Source organism: Echinococcus granulosus (assembly GCF_000524195.1).
Source record: "Echinococcus granulosus chromosome Unknown EG_S00106, whole genome shotgun sequence".
Classification (NCBI taxonomy): Eukaryota; Metazoa; Platyhelminthes; class Cestoda; order Cyclophyllidea; family Taeniidae; genus Echinococcus; species Echinococcus granulosus.
In genome coordinates this window covers 49,585-67,617 of record NW_020170486.1, presented here as the reverse complement: position 1 = coordinate 67,617, position 18,033 = coordinate 49,585, and the positions used below count along the sequence as shown (strand labels likewise).

The window sequence follows — 18,033 nt, the reverse complement described above, 5'->3', positions numbered from 1 at the left end:
CTCATTCAATGCATTTGCTTCTCCGGCTTCGGAAATTGCCCTTTGGTACATTTAGTCAATAGAAAACACATATTATTCCCCGTAATCTTTCGCTTTGAAAAAGTCTTACAGCGTTGTAGTTGGTCTTTAATTTTACATTTACGCATTCCAAGGTGCGTTATGGGGCTTAAAACAATATAAATATCGTGATGTTTTAGCTTTAAGACAAATTGATGTCTTCCATGCAAGTCACAAGTTATGTGCTTTTTATGCTAGCATTCAACGATACATAAAAAAGACTAAATGTGCTTGCAATGCGTTGGTTGTTTATGATGGTGGGTTATTTTAAAAAGACTTTTTGCTTTGGTCATGGCAACTCTACGGCCAAAATTGCCTCTAGGCTATTCTAGCAGCCCTAATACCTCTCCTATATCAAAAATTTGTAGTTTGCTATATCATAATGCACTATTTTGCCTTCTAAATAGTCACGGGTCGTTACACTGGTAGTAGCGGAAAGTGATTTTGACTTTAATTTTGATTTTTACTGTTATTTAATGAATTTTAGTCAGGTGTAAAAAGTGTGTATGCTACGGATGGTAGGATCTGTGACGAATCTAAACAGAAGAGCCTTAAGTGATGTCTACCGATGGCAAATACCTCGAGCTTGTTTATCGCAGGGAAGCTATTAGGAGCCAAATCGATAATGACTGTGAACCACATAAAAGAGCTTAGGTGCAGATAATGTAAGTGTACGATATCTCCCCCACCTCTCCACTAGCTTTATAGAGCTTGGATGACTATGACTAGCTAGCATTGAGAATAATGCAACAAGAAGAAAGAGCGGTTAAAAACTACTCTTTCGGACTGGCGTTAAATCCCGTCCTCCCACACGCAGATCTACTTTCAGGTCAGTGGTCCTACGTCTACATGTAGACATGTGCGATGGCCGGCAAGACTACCCGTTTCTAAATCTAGTTTACTTGGGGAAGAAATTGCAATAAAAATTTGGTTACGGATGCACATGGGGTGTAAGTGTTTTCTCCAGAGCATCGTTAGCATTGTGATAGCTGACCCGAGAGGTTAGCCAAGGTGAGCGTCAAAAGCTTTGCCTAAAAGAAAAGGAAAGCTTGAAAATAAGTTAATTTTTGTTTGACTACGGGGTTTCAGAAAAGGGATTTTGTGTCCTGGCTACTGTAATTTGCCGAGTGAGCTAACCTCCTTTTCTATCTCTGCCTAAGTATTATGCATTCCATTATTTTTAAAAAGCTTAGGGGAACAAAACTAATAGTTTAAAAATTTTGTGTAAACTTCAACTTTGCTCTATTTTTATAATGTATATGTCCTGCTTTAATTTTGCCTTCCTTTAGTTGCTGACAAAGCAGTTTTAAAAAATGCTTTAATCTTTTTTATGCATATTTTTAGAATGAGGTTATGTTACTGTCATTTGTTAATTTTACACTTTAAATTTGCTAATTTGTTTTAAACAACTATTTTTTTGCTGCGGAGTATGCATTTCTGCTCGGCTTTATATGTATTTCGGTTTGGTTCCGCAGTTTTTGCCCTTGTTGTTATGCACTTCACTTGTGCATTGTGATCTGGTTATTAAACCACCACTTTTAATTGCTGAGGCTTATCATGATGCTTTCTTCCTTTGCCAAATTGACTCCAACATCTTATCGGTCATTTGGACACTACCATCGAGCGAAGTGGTTCTGGCGAACAAGACGTCCACAGATAATCGGTTCCGAAATTCTGGTGGGTTCCTATTCATTTCCAACGTTTCCTTTGCTGATAGCGGGGACTATGAATGTTCAATTGACGAGAACACTTCCTCTGTTGGAGTTCTAGAGGTTTTTGTAATGCCGTCTTACACATTGGATCTTTCTTTGGTTTGTGGGCTTAATGTAATCCTCCTTATTTTGTTTATCTTTTTTAACGTTCTTAGTCATATACGATATAAGACGACTGGTTCTGTGAGCGACTTGCACGCATCAGCGGTTCAACTCTAGTATTTCCTTTGTGTATTCGCCCTACAATTTTTGCGTTAACATCATTTTGCACAGTACTACTAGATTGAGACTTCTCTTTTTTTGCTTCATTTTGACTGATGTCTTTGAATACAACCTCTATTGAGCTGAGCATTCCTTTTTGTTTCAATTACGATATTGTTTCGTAGAGATACTCAATTGTTCATTAGGACTCATTTGAGCTATCCAATTGCCGTGTGATCATTTGATTCGTCCAAAGCCTCCCCTGATGTTTCGATTTACTTGTTTGTTAGGCCTGCCCCCTTAATTAATCCACATATGTGGGCCTACCACCATGCTCCTTTGTTATGACTCCCATTTCTATAACAGCCGTTAGGCCTCGTGTGCCACATTACTGTTGCGTGCTTTTCCTCTTGATCTGACGTGCAAATTACGTATAACTCGGCGCTGCTGCTTCAGTGTTGGCGTTGCTAGCATAAATTTTGCAAATGTGTTGACTAAAATCTAAGCCGTGTTGGTTTATTGGTACAATTAGATTGATCAAAAGCTTGTGTTGAACGTATACAAGGGTGGCGTTTATGTTCAGCCAATACATGATCCTCACGTGAATGATTGCAGCTATGACACGCGGTAGGGTTTTTTGTACCTCTTTCTAGTTTGCATCACTATTTGTTTTACAGATAGGATAAGGAACGATAGATTTTCGGAGTTATTACTAATTTCTTGCGCACGGTGAACCCTTGAGAACATTGTGGAGTGGATGGTGGTGGTAATGCATGCGGGCGCACGAGGTTAGTCGTTATATGTCTTGTAATTTAGGGCATTCACTGAGATATCCATCGTCACCCCTGGTTCCTCTATCAGTGGAATTTGGACAAGGGTTGTCCTGTATAACTTTGGGATGCAGTGAACTCGAAAATTGGGTGGAGGAGGTTTCGATGCATCGATAACAAATCCTCAGGTTCAGCATCGCGTTGTACGCGAATATGAAAATGGTATTGTAGGCACTTCGGGGATGATAAGCGCTGAGTGGGGGCCTGCTCGTTTAGCCTCGGCATCCTTGTATGTGCGCAAATTTATTTTGCCTCCGTGATGCACTATCTGTTTGTTAACGGGCCGTTTGGGGGCTTCATCATTCTGCTTGCACCGGGGAGGAGGGGGTTAGCCTCTGAGCTATTCCAGTAGCTTTCTAGCCCGTTCGTAGTTCGGGAATGCATATGTTGCTCGAGTATTTCATTTTCAGCTTAGTCTTGGGGGCTGCACACTAATGTACATCATTGTCCACCACTGGGGGGTGAGAGGGTCTATCGCGATGGGGTAGATTGTTTCTTGAGTGGGATTCGCTTGACAACGTGCTGAACGGTGTCAGAAATGGCTTCTACTTACCCATCGGCAAGGAAGAGACCAGGAATGTGGTTTTATTTTGCCCGGAACTAGGAATTTTTGCACCAGCCATGGTGATAAAACAGTCTTAAGAATGTGTTTTCATTTTTATGTCCCCGACTGAAGCAGTGCTACCATTAAAAGGTGCAGTTTTTATCAATCTGCGCAAAACGAACATTTGTCGGGTAAAAGACGCATAAACTGTGCAGTTTAAGCTCACCAGGACCACTTCGAGGTGGAGTTGACTGATTGACGCAGTTTTGTCATACCTGTAGTACAGCAATATTTCGTTTTTCAGTTGGGTACTGGAAGCGTTTCTCTCATCAAAAAAATAACAGTTCTTCCTCCTTTAAACAATGAAGGCTTCATGCAACCTGAACGCTTAGGGTATGTCAATTTGGTAGTTCCCATATCGCCAGTTGTCAAGCGCGCTCAAAATAGATTGAGATCACAAGACCACGTAAGATGCTCACTAACTGTGACACAAACTTCGTCAAAGCGCAAATTATAATCACTTTTAAAGTGAATTTGCATACAATACCAGCAAGACGTTTATTGTTACTTACCGTAGTTGACTCACCAATTGGCATTCATTCGCAACAAAGTTTCTAGCTTTGGAACCCATTTCTGCTTATGGGTGCCACTGAAATAAATATTGTCTGGCAGGTTTTCACAAAATGCCCCCATCTTCAGTTGCTCTAATTATGCCATTTCGCTTAAAGATTTTCATTTAATTCGAGCTGAAAGACCTCTTAGGAATATAAACTTACTGTCCATGCTCAATTTCTTCATACCTTTCAGCTAGTTTTAACCAATCATTGTGTAGAACATTTGACCTTCCACTTAGAAATGGTACTGTTTGGGGTTCTGTGAGTAATCGGTGGGTGGGGTCTGCTGTAAAGATTGCCTTTCCTGTCTCCTTTAAAACCAATCTCACTGCTCTGATGTTTTGTAACCAGTTTTGTTCGCAATTTCTCAACCTCCTTCTATGGTTTTAGGTTTTAACCATGCACTTTAATGCCAATTTCCAATATTTCAAATATCTTTCTTCCTTCTTAGTGTACAGATTCTATACATGTAAACATAGGGATTGGATTTGTATTGGGCAGCACCATCTCTTGTTAATCGTATTATTATTTGAATGGCCTGGCGACCATTCTTTATGTCCCGCTATGTTGTGTTTCACAATTTTTGGAACATGAAGAACCATTAGTATTCTAATTCATTTAAATTAATCTTCTAACTGAATTTTTTGGTGAGAAACATCTGTGTCGGTGACATTGTCTACAATTTTTTGAGCATGTCCGCTCTTTGTAAGATTGTATTTGTTTGTTTACGCGTTGGTCATTTTCCTTTATCTCGTTCCACAGCATTCTTATCTCACTCTAACCCATCTCCCACATCTTCATGTTGGTGCTTGCACATGTTGATTTTCTGCTTATTTTCAGAAGCCTGAAATACCCCATCATGTCCATGAGTCGAAAGAGCCAAGAATCCTCCGCAAAAACTCTTCGGGACCTTGCTTCTATCCAGGAAAACAGGTTTTGTTTTGACTGTGGCCAAAGGGGACCCACGTATATTAATATTTCCATCGGGTCTTTCGTGTGTACAGGATGTGGTGGCGCTTTGTAAGTATTACCTTCCACCTCATGCTTTTTAGGCGAAAGTATAATCAAAGAGTGAAGTCAATGTCTGTGTCCAACTTTAGCTCTCAAGAAATTGATTTCATAAAGCATAGGGGTAACAAAGTAAGGTGTGTTGTTTGAATTGACATTAGGCATGTGGAAAAATCTATTTAGCTCTCTGTGATGGTAAGGAGCCGGATGAACGAAATAGTGACTTTGACGACTACCTACGTCTTAAATATCAGGTGCAAAAGTGGTGAGTTGTGTGAAATGTTTTCAAATTAGGTCCTCACTTTGTCGTTTTCATTGACTTCAAATTACTTGTAAATGTTGTCCATTTTAAGGTATCGCACTCCAGATCCTGCTGTGGAAGAAGAGGCTTTTCGAGAAAATGAAGAAGCTTTATCTCGTGCCTCTCAAAACTCCACTACAAGAGTGAATCATATTAGTGCCAATGCAGCAGCGGGTTTAATTATACTGAATAACCGTTCTCTTCCAACTTCACTCTGTAAACCACCTAATTCAGCTCAGGCATCGTCTGAGATCACCTCAGACAAGACGGGCACTTCGAACCCTTGCCCTGTTTCCACCCCCAATATATCGCGACAACAAAGTTCTCTCTTCTCGGTGCGTTTGCAAATTGTTTTTGTGGTGAATATCGACTCCGTGAGTGTTTAACGCAAGAAAAAAAAGAAACAAATCAGAAACGCAATGCAAGCGTGGCTTTTGATCTTTGACGGTAACAATACATTTCTCGTGTAGGCGCTTGATGCGATTGAATTCGTGCATCTAAGTAAGATAATTTTGTTGGCCTAAATTCTTTAATCATTAAAATGTCAAGTTGGTAGGCGATTTCTGATTTTTTAATCTACCTATTCAAAATTTTTGTGGTTGTGGTTATTTCTACCTTTTGAACATGCCAAATTTGCATATACTTTACATGTTTACCCATCACAATGTGCCAGAAGTCGGCGATGCGGTATTTGCATATTCTTTTGCTCCATTCCCATTTGGTTGCCTAATGCAACTCTCTCTCTCTCGTGCCCGCTGATTTTCGTCTTCTCAAAGGTTGTTTTCTTTTTCTCTTTTTTGTCTGTCACTCATCACTGCTTATTCACTGGTTAGATGGTCTAGAGAGGATGGGTAGGTGGTCCACCATGCTCATTTCAAAGCGAATTGGCTTTGTTTACTCACCATTGATAATAATTTACTCTTGACTGAAAATAGCTGCTGTTTTATTCTTTCTTTCAGTCAACAACAGAGAATGACTGCGTATTTCTCGATCCATTTGCCGAGTTTGTTGCTGCCCGTCCAGCTATTGCAGCTTCACAGACGGCAAATCAGTCATCTCTCTCTGCACAGCTTGCTTATAATACATCTACCACTTCTCCTTTGCAAAATATCCAATCTGTACAACCGTCCTCCTCTTCGCCTGTCTATAAACTTCAAACATTTCCACCGCCACCTTCTGCCTCGACAGTCTTCTCCGCGTCCAGTCCACCTGTATCATCGTCATTGTTCGTTAACTTGGGTTGTGACACCGCCTCCGCGCCAGTTGATAAGTACGCGGCGCTGGCTGAACTTGATAGAATGGGCAAAATAGAGGACTGTAATAAATTCTCCAAGCCGTCTGTTACTGGGACCTTCCCATCGGTGGCATTGACACCCCTGGCAACTCAGCAGGGCAATCCGTTTGGTTCATCAAACTACAATCCGTTCCAGTCTCAACGTCTTAGTACTAACAATCCATTTGCAGTCATGAATGAGTCTGCTACTGTAGCGATGCAGTCGAATACTACACTAGCACCGAAAGCTGCAAACATTCCCACCTCTCTGGGGCAAAACTCATTCAATCCATTCGTTGTAAGTCGTTCTCAGCATTTATAGGTCAATAAAATGTATCATTTACGGGAAGAAAGATGCGGAGAATTTTACGAGGTGACAAAATTATTGCGCTAATACACATCGCTAGGACGTAGGTTGTGTGTTTCTTTCCCCCCCTTTCATAATACTCGATGACACGAGTAACTTTTTCGCAGTTTCACTTGTAGATGCACTAATCCAGTCATCGTCCAACAGGCTATTAATCAATTTTACTTCTGCACGATTGTTCTGCACATCCACGTTGCTTCCTTCGATCTCTTGCCTGCATTTTTTTCCCCACCTATCTTCGGGTCAGTATTGACGTCTCACAACCGTTTAATTTAATATCGACTGTTAATTTTGTCTCTCTTGGACTCAGTTTCTTCCCTACATCTATTGAGTAAAATACTTTCAATGTGCTGAATATGATGCTGCGATCATCCTATCGACATTTTCTATTGCGATTCACCCTCTTCCCCCCCCCCCCCCGGTCCAAATGTCTCATTCCCTCGATTCATTGACATTTTTTGGGACTTGTATATTATGCAGCTAGCACTGGATCCTGTCGATTGACGCCGCTTGTCTTGCTATTAGTGCAGAGCATTGACAACTTTGGGTGGGTCACCTTGTATGGTATCAACCTGTGCTACTAATACGCACTTAAGTAGACTAACTACGCGTTCTCGTAATTGACTTGCAGCTTTTACTTTCATTTAATAAGTAGCACACACAGTTCTAAAATTGGGTAGTAATTCGAACACACCGTATCACCTCCATAGGCTTATTGAAAAATCCCTACTTTGTCAAAAGGACTAATAGTCATTCTTGATTTCCTTAGAAACGGTGGAGGCAGTGAGTAGCAATCGGTTTAGCCTGAGCCTGCCAGGTGATCTGTTTCCTCTAACAAAAAAATGCTATTTTCACCATCGCTTCTTGCAAGTAGGTGTGCTGAGAGCACATTCTTGACACTTGCACTACATAAGAGCGGAGGTGAAATCAGTGATCTGGTCTGCAAAGCTATTATACGCGTCTCGCAGGCCACTCAGGTTGTTAGGGCGGCAACCTATAGACCAGTTTCTGAATTCTAAAAAGTATGTGCTACTAGCAAGTTTGAGTAGTAATGTTAAAACAAGTAGTAAAATAATGGGTAGGTTTCACTGGCCTAACGATGAACATGATCGGAGGAAATACGCATGCTAACAAGATCCGCAAGAGGCATAAAATTGTAGAGGTGCTTTTTCAGCAATTAAAAAAATTTGGTTATCCAGTTTGATACAAGTTTTTCCCAAGATTTCAATAATCGCCATGGTTTTCACTCAAGCATAGTTAAGGCTTTACCCACCTTTGCATCTCTTTAATTTTAATTTAATTTGACGCTAAAATACCAAAATCATTCACGTTAGGGCCATCTACACCTCCGATCACTACTCCGATGTACCAATCCATTCATCAGCTGGTTCAAAAGCGCACGGCTTTGCAAGTTTAAACAAATTCGGACACATTTTGAAAATGTTTTGAGAAGGATGAGCAAGGTCAGTTTGCAAAAGTCATGTTTTATTTGTTGGCAATTTTACAAACGGAGAAAGAAAAAATTATGAATGCTCCATAAATGTGTGTTGTTGTTGAGAAAAAATGTGTTGCCAAATGCAAGACTGTTTGCGTGTTATAAAAGTGGTGTGAAATCTGGGTGGATTCCTATCGGTGTGTGTGTGTATGTGTGTGTGTGTCAAGATGACAAATTCCAATGATATACATAGAATTACAGTCAAATAGAGTCGCCTTTATATGTTATCGGGGCCGAAGTGACGGGGGGCAGGGCATGGGTTGGGGGGAGGGGGTGCGAAGGGAGACGGAGCGGTGGGGCGGTAAATTGGAAACGATTCAGTAAGTCTTATGTAAACATTAAAAGTGATGAAAATGCGCATCCAAGTACATGAAAATATCGCAAAAGTATGATTGTTGTCGAAGGCTGATGGTGCTATTTGGTAGCAATCACATCGGTGCCTTCACAATTGTTGTGCTTTTTTCCTGTGTGTGTAAACAAGTGGGGCAATTTGAAGATAATCTGTTCCGAGTGTGCAGATCGATGCGGCAATTGATGGTGATGACATCGTGACGAGGTAGAAACATACAGCTCTACTTCTGTTTTCCACATTGTTCCCTTAGAAACGGCTTGTAAAGAGCTGATCTGGTATCAAGAATTGCGCAATTTTAAGCAGCAATTCCGCATAACGATGAACACCTGTCTGAATTTCCATTAAATTTAGGCCAAAAAACGTGGAAGCAAAATGTAGTGGAAGGACTGCAACTTGCGCTAACCAGTCATTACGAATATGCGCAAAACAGGATACAAACACACCGTCGATGATCATATCACCGGTCCTTGTTAGGGGCGCATAAACGCCCGTATCCGTGAGAGAGGAATTAACTACTCGGGTGCTTTCAACTTGACACAAGTCCTCGGGATTATCCAAGTTGCAGGCGATTTCATCACCGGGCTGTACTTGGTTGGCGAAAACCGAAGTTTTTCCTCCCTGCCAGCGATATATGAGGTGGTTGGCGGTTAATCTTAACTTAGACGGAACTGTTTCATCCTTTCGGAAGTAGGTGATTTCTATCCACGGAGAATATTGGTGCTCATCACGGTGAAGAAATGCAGTAACTCTTGTGGGTTGTAGTTTGTAGGTGCGGGGATCTAGTGTCATCACGTGATCGCCGATACGGAGGGCGGAAAGTGGAATGGGCGTTCCTGTCGCGCTCATTGCATGAGCAGAACCGGGAAAACATCCAAACCACTGAGATGTGATTATTGAATCTAAATTTTTCAAAAAATTGGTAGATAATACGTGAAACACTTTGAAGACCAATTTTAGGAAACATTGAAGGGAAGTTTGAGGGATTTAAAGGAATGTTTAAGCAATTTTTCTTCATATTATTCTCATTGGTTCTCATATGAACTGCCATGGTAAATAAAAATGTGGACTTAAAAATGAGTTGTGTTACTTGAAACTTAATCTTAGTTGAATATTCATATATATAAACATATTTCTTTGGTGAATTTGACCTCTGTAGATGTTCTTATGAGTGATTGGAGCCAATAAATGAGGTAACACCAAGTTGGTAAGCAATTTCGACCCATAAAAACATGTTCCCCAAAACCATTAATCAAAACCCAAAACACCATATTGAAATAACAAAATATCATCACGTATTGCGCCAATAAAATTGGTAAAAATAATCACTGATGACGTACTTCTAATTTATGGATCAACAACATCTTTCTATTAGGTCTAGGCAACGAAAATTAATGCACCTCGTATGCTCTACGGTGGAGACGTCATGGACATTAATCACACATTTGCACAGGGCTCAGCCCTCATTTTCCTTAAATAACCGTCATAAACAAAACTGATCATCTCTGCCAGAATGAACATTGTTACAACGCGTGTGGTCCTCGTCAGGTACAAGCGCGCACAGAAGACCTGCACAAGCGAATGCAACAGTTGTGCTTGGGTCTCCGACATTAGTGACTCGACCAACCACTTTTGGGGCGATTGAAAGACACAGAAGGATAGACTTGCAGACATCTTGGCAAGCAGCACCTCATTTGATGTGTCAAGTTTTAAAGATCCGTACAGTTGTAGTAGTAATTGCCACAAAGGAAATGCAAATAATTTGATATGAAAAGCAAAAAAAATATCCACCAAAATGCAGGTATTTACGTTGTGTAAGTCCAGTATTAAGGTCCCATAAGTTAGAGAAGTCGTTTGTAATGAAACCATGATCACTCACTTTCCTTTTATAATTAAAAAAGAAAAATAAGGTGTAAGACATAATCCTTTTTCTTAAGTCAACGTATGAAAATGGGTTGTATGGGTTTGTTATAATAAGTTAAGCGCTTACCTTTATCCTTACTTCAACTACGTCGATAAATTGATTCAAAAAGTTAACTCGTTCTGGGGTTACTGCGTGTGTCGATGACTTTTAAAGGTAATCAATTAAGATACGGACATTTTTGTCCCTCCTTTGTCTGTCAAAGTTTGGTTTTACTGTCAGGCATGGCTAACTAAGCGTGAATTAATGGATAAGGCCACCCATGGCGAGAAGCATTGGATGGAAAGTCCGTACTGCAGCAGGTATAAAACCTGCATGAGTCAGTTGCCCAGGGCATGATTTCGGCTTTCGACAGTTTACCTCACATAGACTTATGGGACTTCTCAAGTTAATAATTCTGCCTGCAGACGCCTCCAAATATATGTTTAAGTATGAGTTGTCCTTTCTTCCTTCTTATCGGAGGTGGAGCGGCTGGCTGTGATAAACTACCCAACAGTCAGAATTATCCTATTTTTCGAAGAAGTTCTCAACCCGTTTGAAAATGTTACCATTCACAAGGGACATTCTTGAGTGTGTTTTTGTTTGACGGATAAGAAAATGCTGAAGCTCACTTACCAGGCTTAACGGAGCAGTGGACATGACCCTGACGAGCAAAGTAACACCAATCAAAAAGAGCACCGTAGTAGGCGAGCTGAGCGAGTTTTCCAGGATAGACACTGCTGAGGCGTGAGGAGCCATCAATTTTGGTGTCAACGAGGATCATATCAACGGCCCGGCCAGCGTAGTGAAATCCCTCCATCATTACAGGATGTTGTTTTAGTTGTCTGCGTGGACTCTCAAAGCCTACCACGGCAGGATCCTGTCCAGACCATTGGCGATCGCGGTAGATGGAGTAGGGATGCGGAATATGCGACTTTGGCGGTGTATCAGTGTGGTTGCTTTGTTTTGGCAGGGGTCGTTGCATTACAACACGGTTGTCTGAATTGGCGACTTTTATACCTAAGCCATTGCTAGCGGAAGGATATCGAGAAACCAGCTGCTGTGCGTTGTTCAGTGCTTCAAAATTCACCAATTCTTCAGGCTACGAGGGAAAAGTAGACGTCTAGTTAGAGGTCCCTACACCCTGACTTCCACTGCTCTAGCCAAGTCACCTTGACATTTTAGCTTATCGGTCTACTTTATAGAACTGATGATAGCTTGTCCATCTGGACAAGCGAGTACTTATCCCTCAGTGGGCTAGTGAGTGTGTTAAGGGGAAAGCAAAGCGGGAGACGAAAGTGTTATTTTGTAAGAAGGCTGCTGGGAGGATCCTTACCAAGGCGTGTAAACAGGGACTTACCACTGACATTTTAAGGGTTTGTTTATGCCTTCCCATGTAGTCCCGCTTAGTGATCACTTTAGAATGTCGCAGAATGCTTGCAGGTGGTTTGATCCATCCGTCCAATATACGTAGTCCAATGTCATTATTTGGCCAGGTGTTGTGTACAAGACTGACTAATTTTTGCAGCCTGTCTCGGCATCCCTAATGTAGAGATAAGCATGGAAGAAAAAGAAATGTAAAATAAATCATTCAATCCACTTGAAGATGTAGTACATGCTCACTTAGAGTGAGAAATTTATCAATTGCCGACTTTAATTTTATCATTGAAACGTGAAGTAATGAAGAGGTAGAGACCTGCTTCGTGGATTAAGTGAATCTCTGCAAGTTGTAGACAGGCTCATCAATCATAGAGGAGAAATGGGAGTGCGTGCATGGATGCAGAAGGCGAAAAAGAAATTTCTCATCGAAATATAGCCTGTGTGTGGTCCCTGCACGTAGTTGGTGCGAGGTAAAAAATAAACACGTATACACACACTTTCACACCCATTCACACAGGCATTATCCTCCGTTCCACACTTTTCCAATTGCTGGGGTTATGTTCTGGGCTCTGTAACTCCATGCAGGATGGATTGGTCACCAGCACGCAAGAAGACGACAGTAAGATGGAGGAGGTGGCGGCATCGCCATCGGCAGTGGCAGGACAGGGGTGGGGAAGGGGTTTCAAAATTGATGCAAGCATTGGAAGAGAGAAGGGGAGATCCATAGTGGAATTATTGAGGTCTTGCGGTTTGTGTGACTAATGCCTGGGTCCAGTCCATCGGTGCGCCTTGTGCGTGTGTATATGTGGGTAGGGGATTTTAAAGCCCTACCTACCGAGTGCACAGGTGCGCCAAACCAAGTCCCGGGATTACTCTTGACTAAAAACACGCCTTCCTGCCTGCCTGCCTGCCTGCATCGAGACGTGTGACTGAAGCGATCCCATTCCTGGGCATGGGAATTCGTGCCCCCATACACGTAATGCCTTTTCATGTAATAGAGAAGAGCCTTCTTCCACTGCCATCCTACCTGTTGTCAGGCGCACTAGTATTCCTAATAACGCCACTTCAAATCAGTGCCGCTATATTTACTAACAAAACTCCAGACTTACTCATCAGGGAGGAAGGCTTTTAAACGATGTCACATCAGAGAAAATGGAAATCCTTTACGCGGTAAAACTTGGGAGACAAATCAGTCAAACACTCTTTGGCTCTGCTAGTGAAGGGTGCTTGTAAAGCAGGTAAAGACAGCCTAATAACTAGATCCCGTTTTAGGGGCATGTGAACACTCCTGCGCCAGGCTTGACAGCCCCTCTGTTCACTGATAGATGTGTGCCTACACGCGCATGCGGAGTAAAGAGGCTCAGAGAAATTAATGATGTATTTAAACAGAGGATGGGTGTTCGGTACATCCACGAAAAAAATATAGACTCGGCTTTTAACAAAAAAAGCAAAACGCGGATTCGGTTTGATACGAGGCCTGCCCTCCTTAAACATGACCTATTGAAGAATTGAGAAATAAAGAAGGGAAAAGATAACTCAAACATCTGAAGAACTGCCGTTTGAGTACTAAATGCGGAATCTGATGTTAGAATTGAAAGCGTTTCCAAAGAATTAAGTAAATTAGCTGCAGCATCCCCCTAGATTTGTTTACTTTCAGAGCCATTTAAAAGGTATCCACGCCCTGTCCGTCGAATTCAATGGCTATGCCATTGTCAGTTTATACCTTCACATATAAAAATACCCTTTGTCGTGGTGTCTAGAAATCACCTCTAGTTCAATTCAAATCAACCAATTAAAAGCCGGAATCCATTTAAGGTCACTTCCTCCTCCAATCAATGCTTCATAAGATCGGATTGTGCTGTATCAGGATTTGTAAAGGATGACAATAAATGAACTCCTATTGCAAAGTTTTAATGTGATCGTAACAACTGCTACCATTTGTCATAGAGCCCCGGTTCGCCCCCACCCTAACCCGCTTTACCCATCCCTCTCCCCACAGCGCAATGCTAGGCATTCAACATCCACGTTCGATCCAGGTGGTGCGGGTCAAATGTGTGCGCGCTTGGGACAGCATAATCCGGCAATTAGCTTTCAACTAACCCTTAAAACCAGTACATTATACCATCGGAAAAACAAATTTAAAACCAAGCTTTGTCTCTCCATGACGCAATTAATTACTTAATAGCGTTCAGCTTCGATGCCATGAAAAGCTTTCAAATCTACTTAACTCTAATTTTTCTGTTCTGTTTCATTTTTTTCTCGGCTGGTTTTATTTCGCACAATTTCCCAACCAAAGTTGAAAGTTCATGCCGGAGCTAATAAAATAAAAAAAAGAAAGCGAAATGGCGGTGTGTTGCATGCGTTGTTGGAGAGACAAATGTTACCCCAGTTCGGCTAACCGGGCCTCAATTGCGGTTAAGCAAACAATCAAAGGGAGGAACTTAGTTGAAGACATGTTCATGTCCCTCAAGACAGACACTTCAATTTAAATACACCCTCTGACCGGGCAATGCCGAATCAGTCCACTCGCATTATAACTGCGCAAAATGTTTAAATCATTTCCAAAAAAATAAATATATCAATTTTTACAAGACTTTGAAATAAAAAACTAGGCTACTAGGAACAAAAGTAAAATTTGGGTTTTGAAATGATTGGGGTAGCATTTTTTGTGAATTTTCTTTTAATTCGAGAGACACCGTAAAAACGATAATATTATTAATGTGTGCCAACCAATCAGATATTTGGGGCGAGCATAATGACTGACCAATTAGAGTCCAGTAATTACTTTCTTGAGCAGTTCTTCCGCTGATTGGCTTTTTGCTTTGTTTGACAGGAAAATTTAAAAACTGACTTTAAAATAATCTAGAAGTACTTTTTTTTAACATAGCTAGCATCAAAAATAAATAAAATGGGTTGACACAAATCGACAGGACACCCGAGTTGGGAATTGAATAATCAGGCCTAGTACCTAAAGCTATTTTCTTAAATCCATTTTTAAATTAAGTAATAAAATTTGATGTCTTTGATAGAACTCTAGATTTTACTACTGACTAACCGTGAAGGGTACCAGCTCATTAAACAAATAGCAGGAAAAGGTAGATAGATGTTAAGAACTTGTAATTACTTCGAATATTTAATCAAAGCGGTAAGTTGTCAATTATTGAGAAGAAAGCGAAAAAATTTTTGTACCTTTGGAAGCTGTTCTGCAGAAACATTGACGTTTGTGTATCAGTTAACGTGGACTTCTCTAAATCCCTGGTTGATATGGCTTTCTATTTTGCCATATGGTTTGGAGTAACATTAATGCATATATTAAAGGGTGCTGCGAGATATCCCAGAATGGAATAGTCAAGGTCAAAATCGCATCACATTGCAGTCCATTGCATAGCATCACATTGCATTGTATCGCATAGCATCACCTCATCCCATGGATAAGTGCATTATTAGTAAAATAATTGGCGTACTAGGTAGGCACTGTTTCGAGCTGGATGATGCAGCTTCCCAGCCGCGGCGCCCAGCGCAGGCGTTGTGGAAAAAGAAAGACTGGCAGGAAGAGGGCCAGCCTGACCACTCCGTGGCGTCGTGTGACTAACCGGCCTCCCTCCACCCAGTTCGCGGAATCGACAGTCGCACCCAAGGACCACCCACAGGGCGGACAAGCAAAACGGTCGGGATTTGCTATCTTCGCCCTTCTCCCCTAAGGCAAAACCCCATCTGTGGTAATTGTATGTACACCATCAATGCTACCGCCTCTACGACCACTTACAAATTAATAAGTAAAGCAGAAGGTGGAAGCACTTAGACGCGGCAATTTTGTCAAGACATTAAACCACAAATGAAGCCAATTTAGCTGATGGCAAATTCCCTCAACCCTGGATTTCCAAAGCTGTGATTGGGAGTAAACAAGTGTACAGGTCACATGCATCTCTAGTCTTACCAAAACTTGGCATTCTCAGCCAGAGATGCACCATAAAATATTACCACCTGTAATTTGGTGGGACAATTGCCCAGTTTTATAGCGTTGAGATAAAATATTGTCTTCGACTTTTTATTTTGCATAAAAAATATACCATTTAATAATCAGGTTTGGAAATAAAAAGTGATTAATTTCGCCTACATATAGCTATATCACATCAGGAAACTAAATTTCTTAACTAATTGTAACTTTCTAAGGTTTTATGAAAGGCACTTTTTAAACCAAAACCATTGTAGAATGAGAGGCAATGTTTATTTTGGAAGAAACAAGGAAAAAACGCTTTTAAGTTTAGCAGAGATCCATTTAAATCACTGCGTTAATATCACTTTCTTTTGTTTTAATAAACGATGAAAACGATTTGGGCTCATATCATCGGCAATATTAAAAAGCATTGTTTGTATCCTGCGAATAAAAGTAACTAGACGAAAGGGAGTTCAAAGTAGGCCAATATCTCCTAAGGAGATCGAGACTTTTCCAGAGCACAACACTTTATGCAAACTTGCGCCTATTTGTGAATTTGACAAAGACAGTCAATTAGGTAGAGGTGTAGGATGCCTAATTTTGGCCATGATATCACTACATTCCTTACTCGCAGACTGTCAAATACTTCATTTAAAGTATAATAGGTAAATACTCTATAAATCATCGAATGTCAGAGCAAGTGTTTTTTAGTCTGCCCTAAGTGGGAAAATAACCACTCACCAAATATGCAGTGCTAAAGTAAAAGAGACCTCTTTCAGCCCTAATATTTTGCGAAAATCCTAAACTGGGTAATGATTGAGCACATTTTTCTCCTTTGTTTAGTCAGAAGCAGTTTATGCATTTGGAGTCGGTAATAAACATTTTGGTATTTATAAATCTTTGTCCTAATTTAACCAATTTTAAAGTTGCAAAACAATCTTACGCAGGATATGCTACTTGTTCGTTGATTTAAATTTAACTCGAGCAATGAACCAATCAAACCCGTAGGTCAAATTTGAGTAAATTAAATCTACTAATTATAATATTAACAACGTATATATTTGCGTAGATTATATTTCCATATATGCTATTTGAAGTGTATATACTTGAAGAACTAATAAAACCACTTTCGTAAGTTATGCATTGAAATAGACTAAAGAATTATCCCACAGCTTTTAAATAAAGTGCCAATTTATTTTGTTAACTACATTCCAATTTTCTCAAAAAATATTTTATCTTTTAGGTATTAATGCAATTCGGATTAACGGAATATTACCTTTGTGCATCGCCAGTACAAATGCATATATCTTGTGAAGGCTACTCACTTTTGTCATCCATCTAGCCTCCTCACTGGCGAATTGGAGGTTGGGTCCTTCCATGCGCACAAGTCGGGTTGTTGGAATACTTGTTAGAAAGTCTTGTGTTTCCAAGGGTCCACTGGCCTCTAGACTGCGCTCCGGTCGCATTGGACGATATTCGTCCGGCACGAAGACATGAGTTTGAGAACGGTATTGAGATCGGTAGTAGGTGGAGGTTCTAATGCACGCCTGAGTTAGCCCCGCCAGCATCAGCCAAATCAATACTTTCAAGCCTTTGAAACACAAAATCATGGCCGCAAATAATGTCCTCTTTTGAATATACTTCGACAATCTCTACTTGTTAGCAGTGGGGGGTGAACATGTGACACTGCATAGGTTCGATGCCGTCTTACGCATTTACGCATGTGTTGCTGACGCCTGTGCGCCCTAGCACTAACGCCTCCCCGGGAATAATTTCACAGTGTATCTGATTGTCTGTGCGACCGCACGGGCACGTGTGGACAGCATTGGCCTATCCACGCCCAGCATCAGCAATGAGCGTGTGCGTACACGTCCGGGTGGAGGCATTGGCACAGGCGTATGGACCAATCGCAACACACCCACTTCCATATCGCGCATATCTGGTTGACCAATCAACTCACGGAAACGCGAACCGGGGTGACGCCATGCGACACCGTTGGAGAGGGGTAGAGAAGGACATTAGGGCTTTTAGCACAAATTTCTAATCTCTTTTATATGTAATTCGC

At 41.0% G+C, this 18,033-nt stretch overlaps 2 protein-coding genes across 2 annotated transcripts; one reads left to right on the top strand and one right to left on the bottom strand. All coding sequences in view use genetic code 11, as the record gives it.

Moving 5' to 3' along the window:
* Positions 1-1,508: 1,508 nt before the first annotated feature.
* On the top strand, positions 1,509-8,447 carry EGR_08417 (hypothetical protein; the record flags this gene model as incomplete). Its single annotated transcript, XM_024497666.1, has 6 exons — positions 1,509-1,952; positions 3,631-3,737; positions 5,320-5,641; positions 6,227-6,496; positions 6,698-6,838; positions 8,361-8,447. 6 exons carry the CDS (start codon positions 1,509-1,511, stop codon positions 8,445-8,447), a joined length of 1,371 nt encoding a protein of 456 aa, XP_024347885.1.
* A 553-nt stretch (positions 8,448-9,000) lies between these two features.
* EGR_08416 (Desert hedgehog protein) lies at positions 9,001-17,536 on the bottom strand (the record flags this gene model as incomplete). Its single annotated transcript, XM_024497665.1, has 5 exons — positions 9,001-9,653; positions 11,288-11,753; positions 12,012-12,194; positions 15,496-15,728; positions 17,245-17,536. 5 exons carry the CDS (start codon positions 17,534-17,536, stop codon positions 9,001-9,003), a joined length of 1,827 nt encoding a protein of 608 aa, XP_024347884.1.
* Between the last annotated feature and the right edge of the window lie 497 nt (positions 17,537-18,033).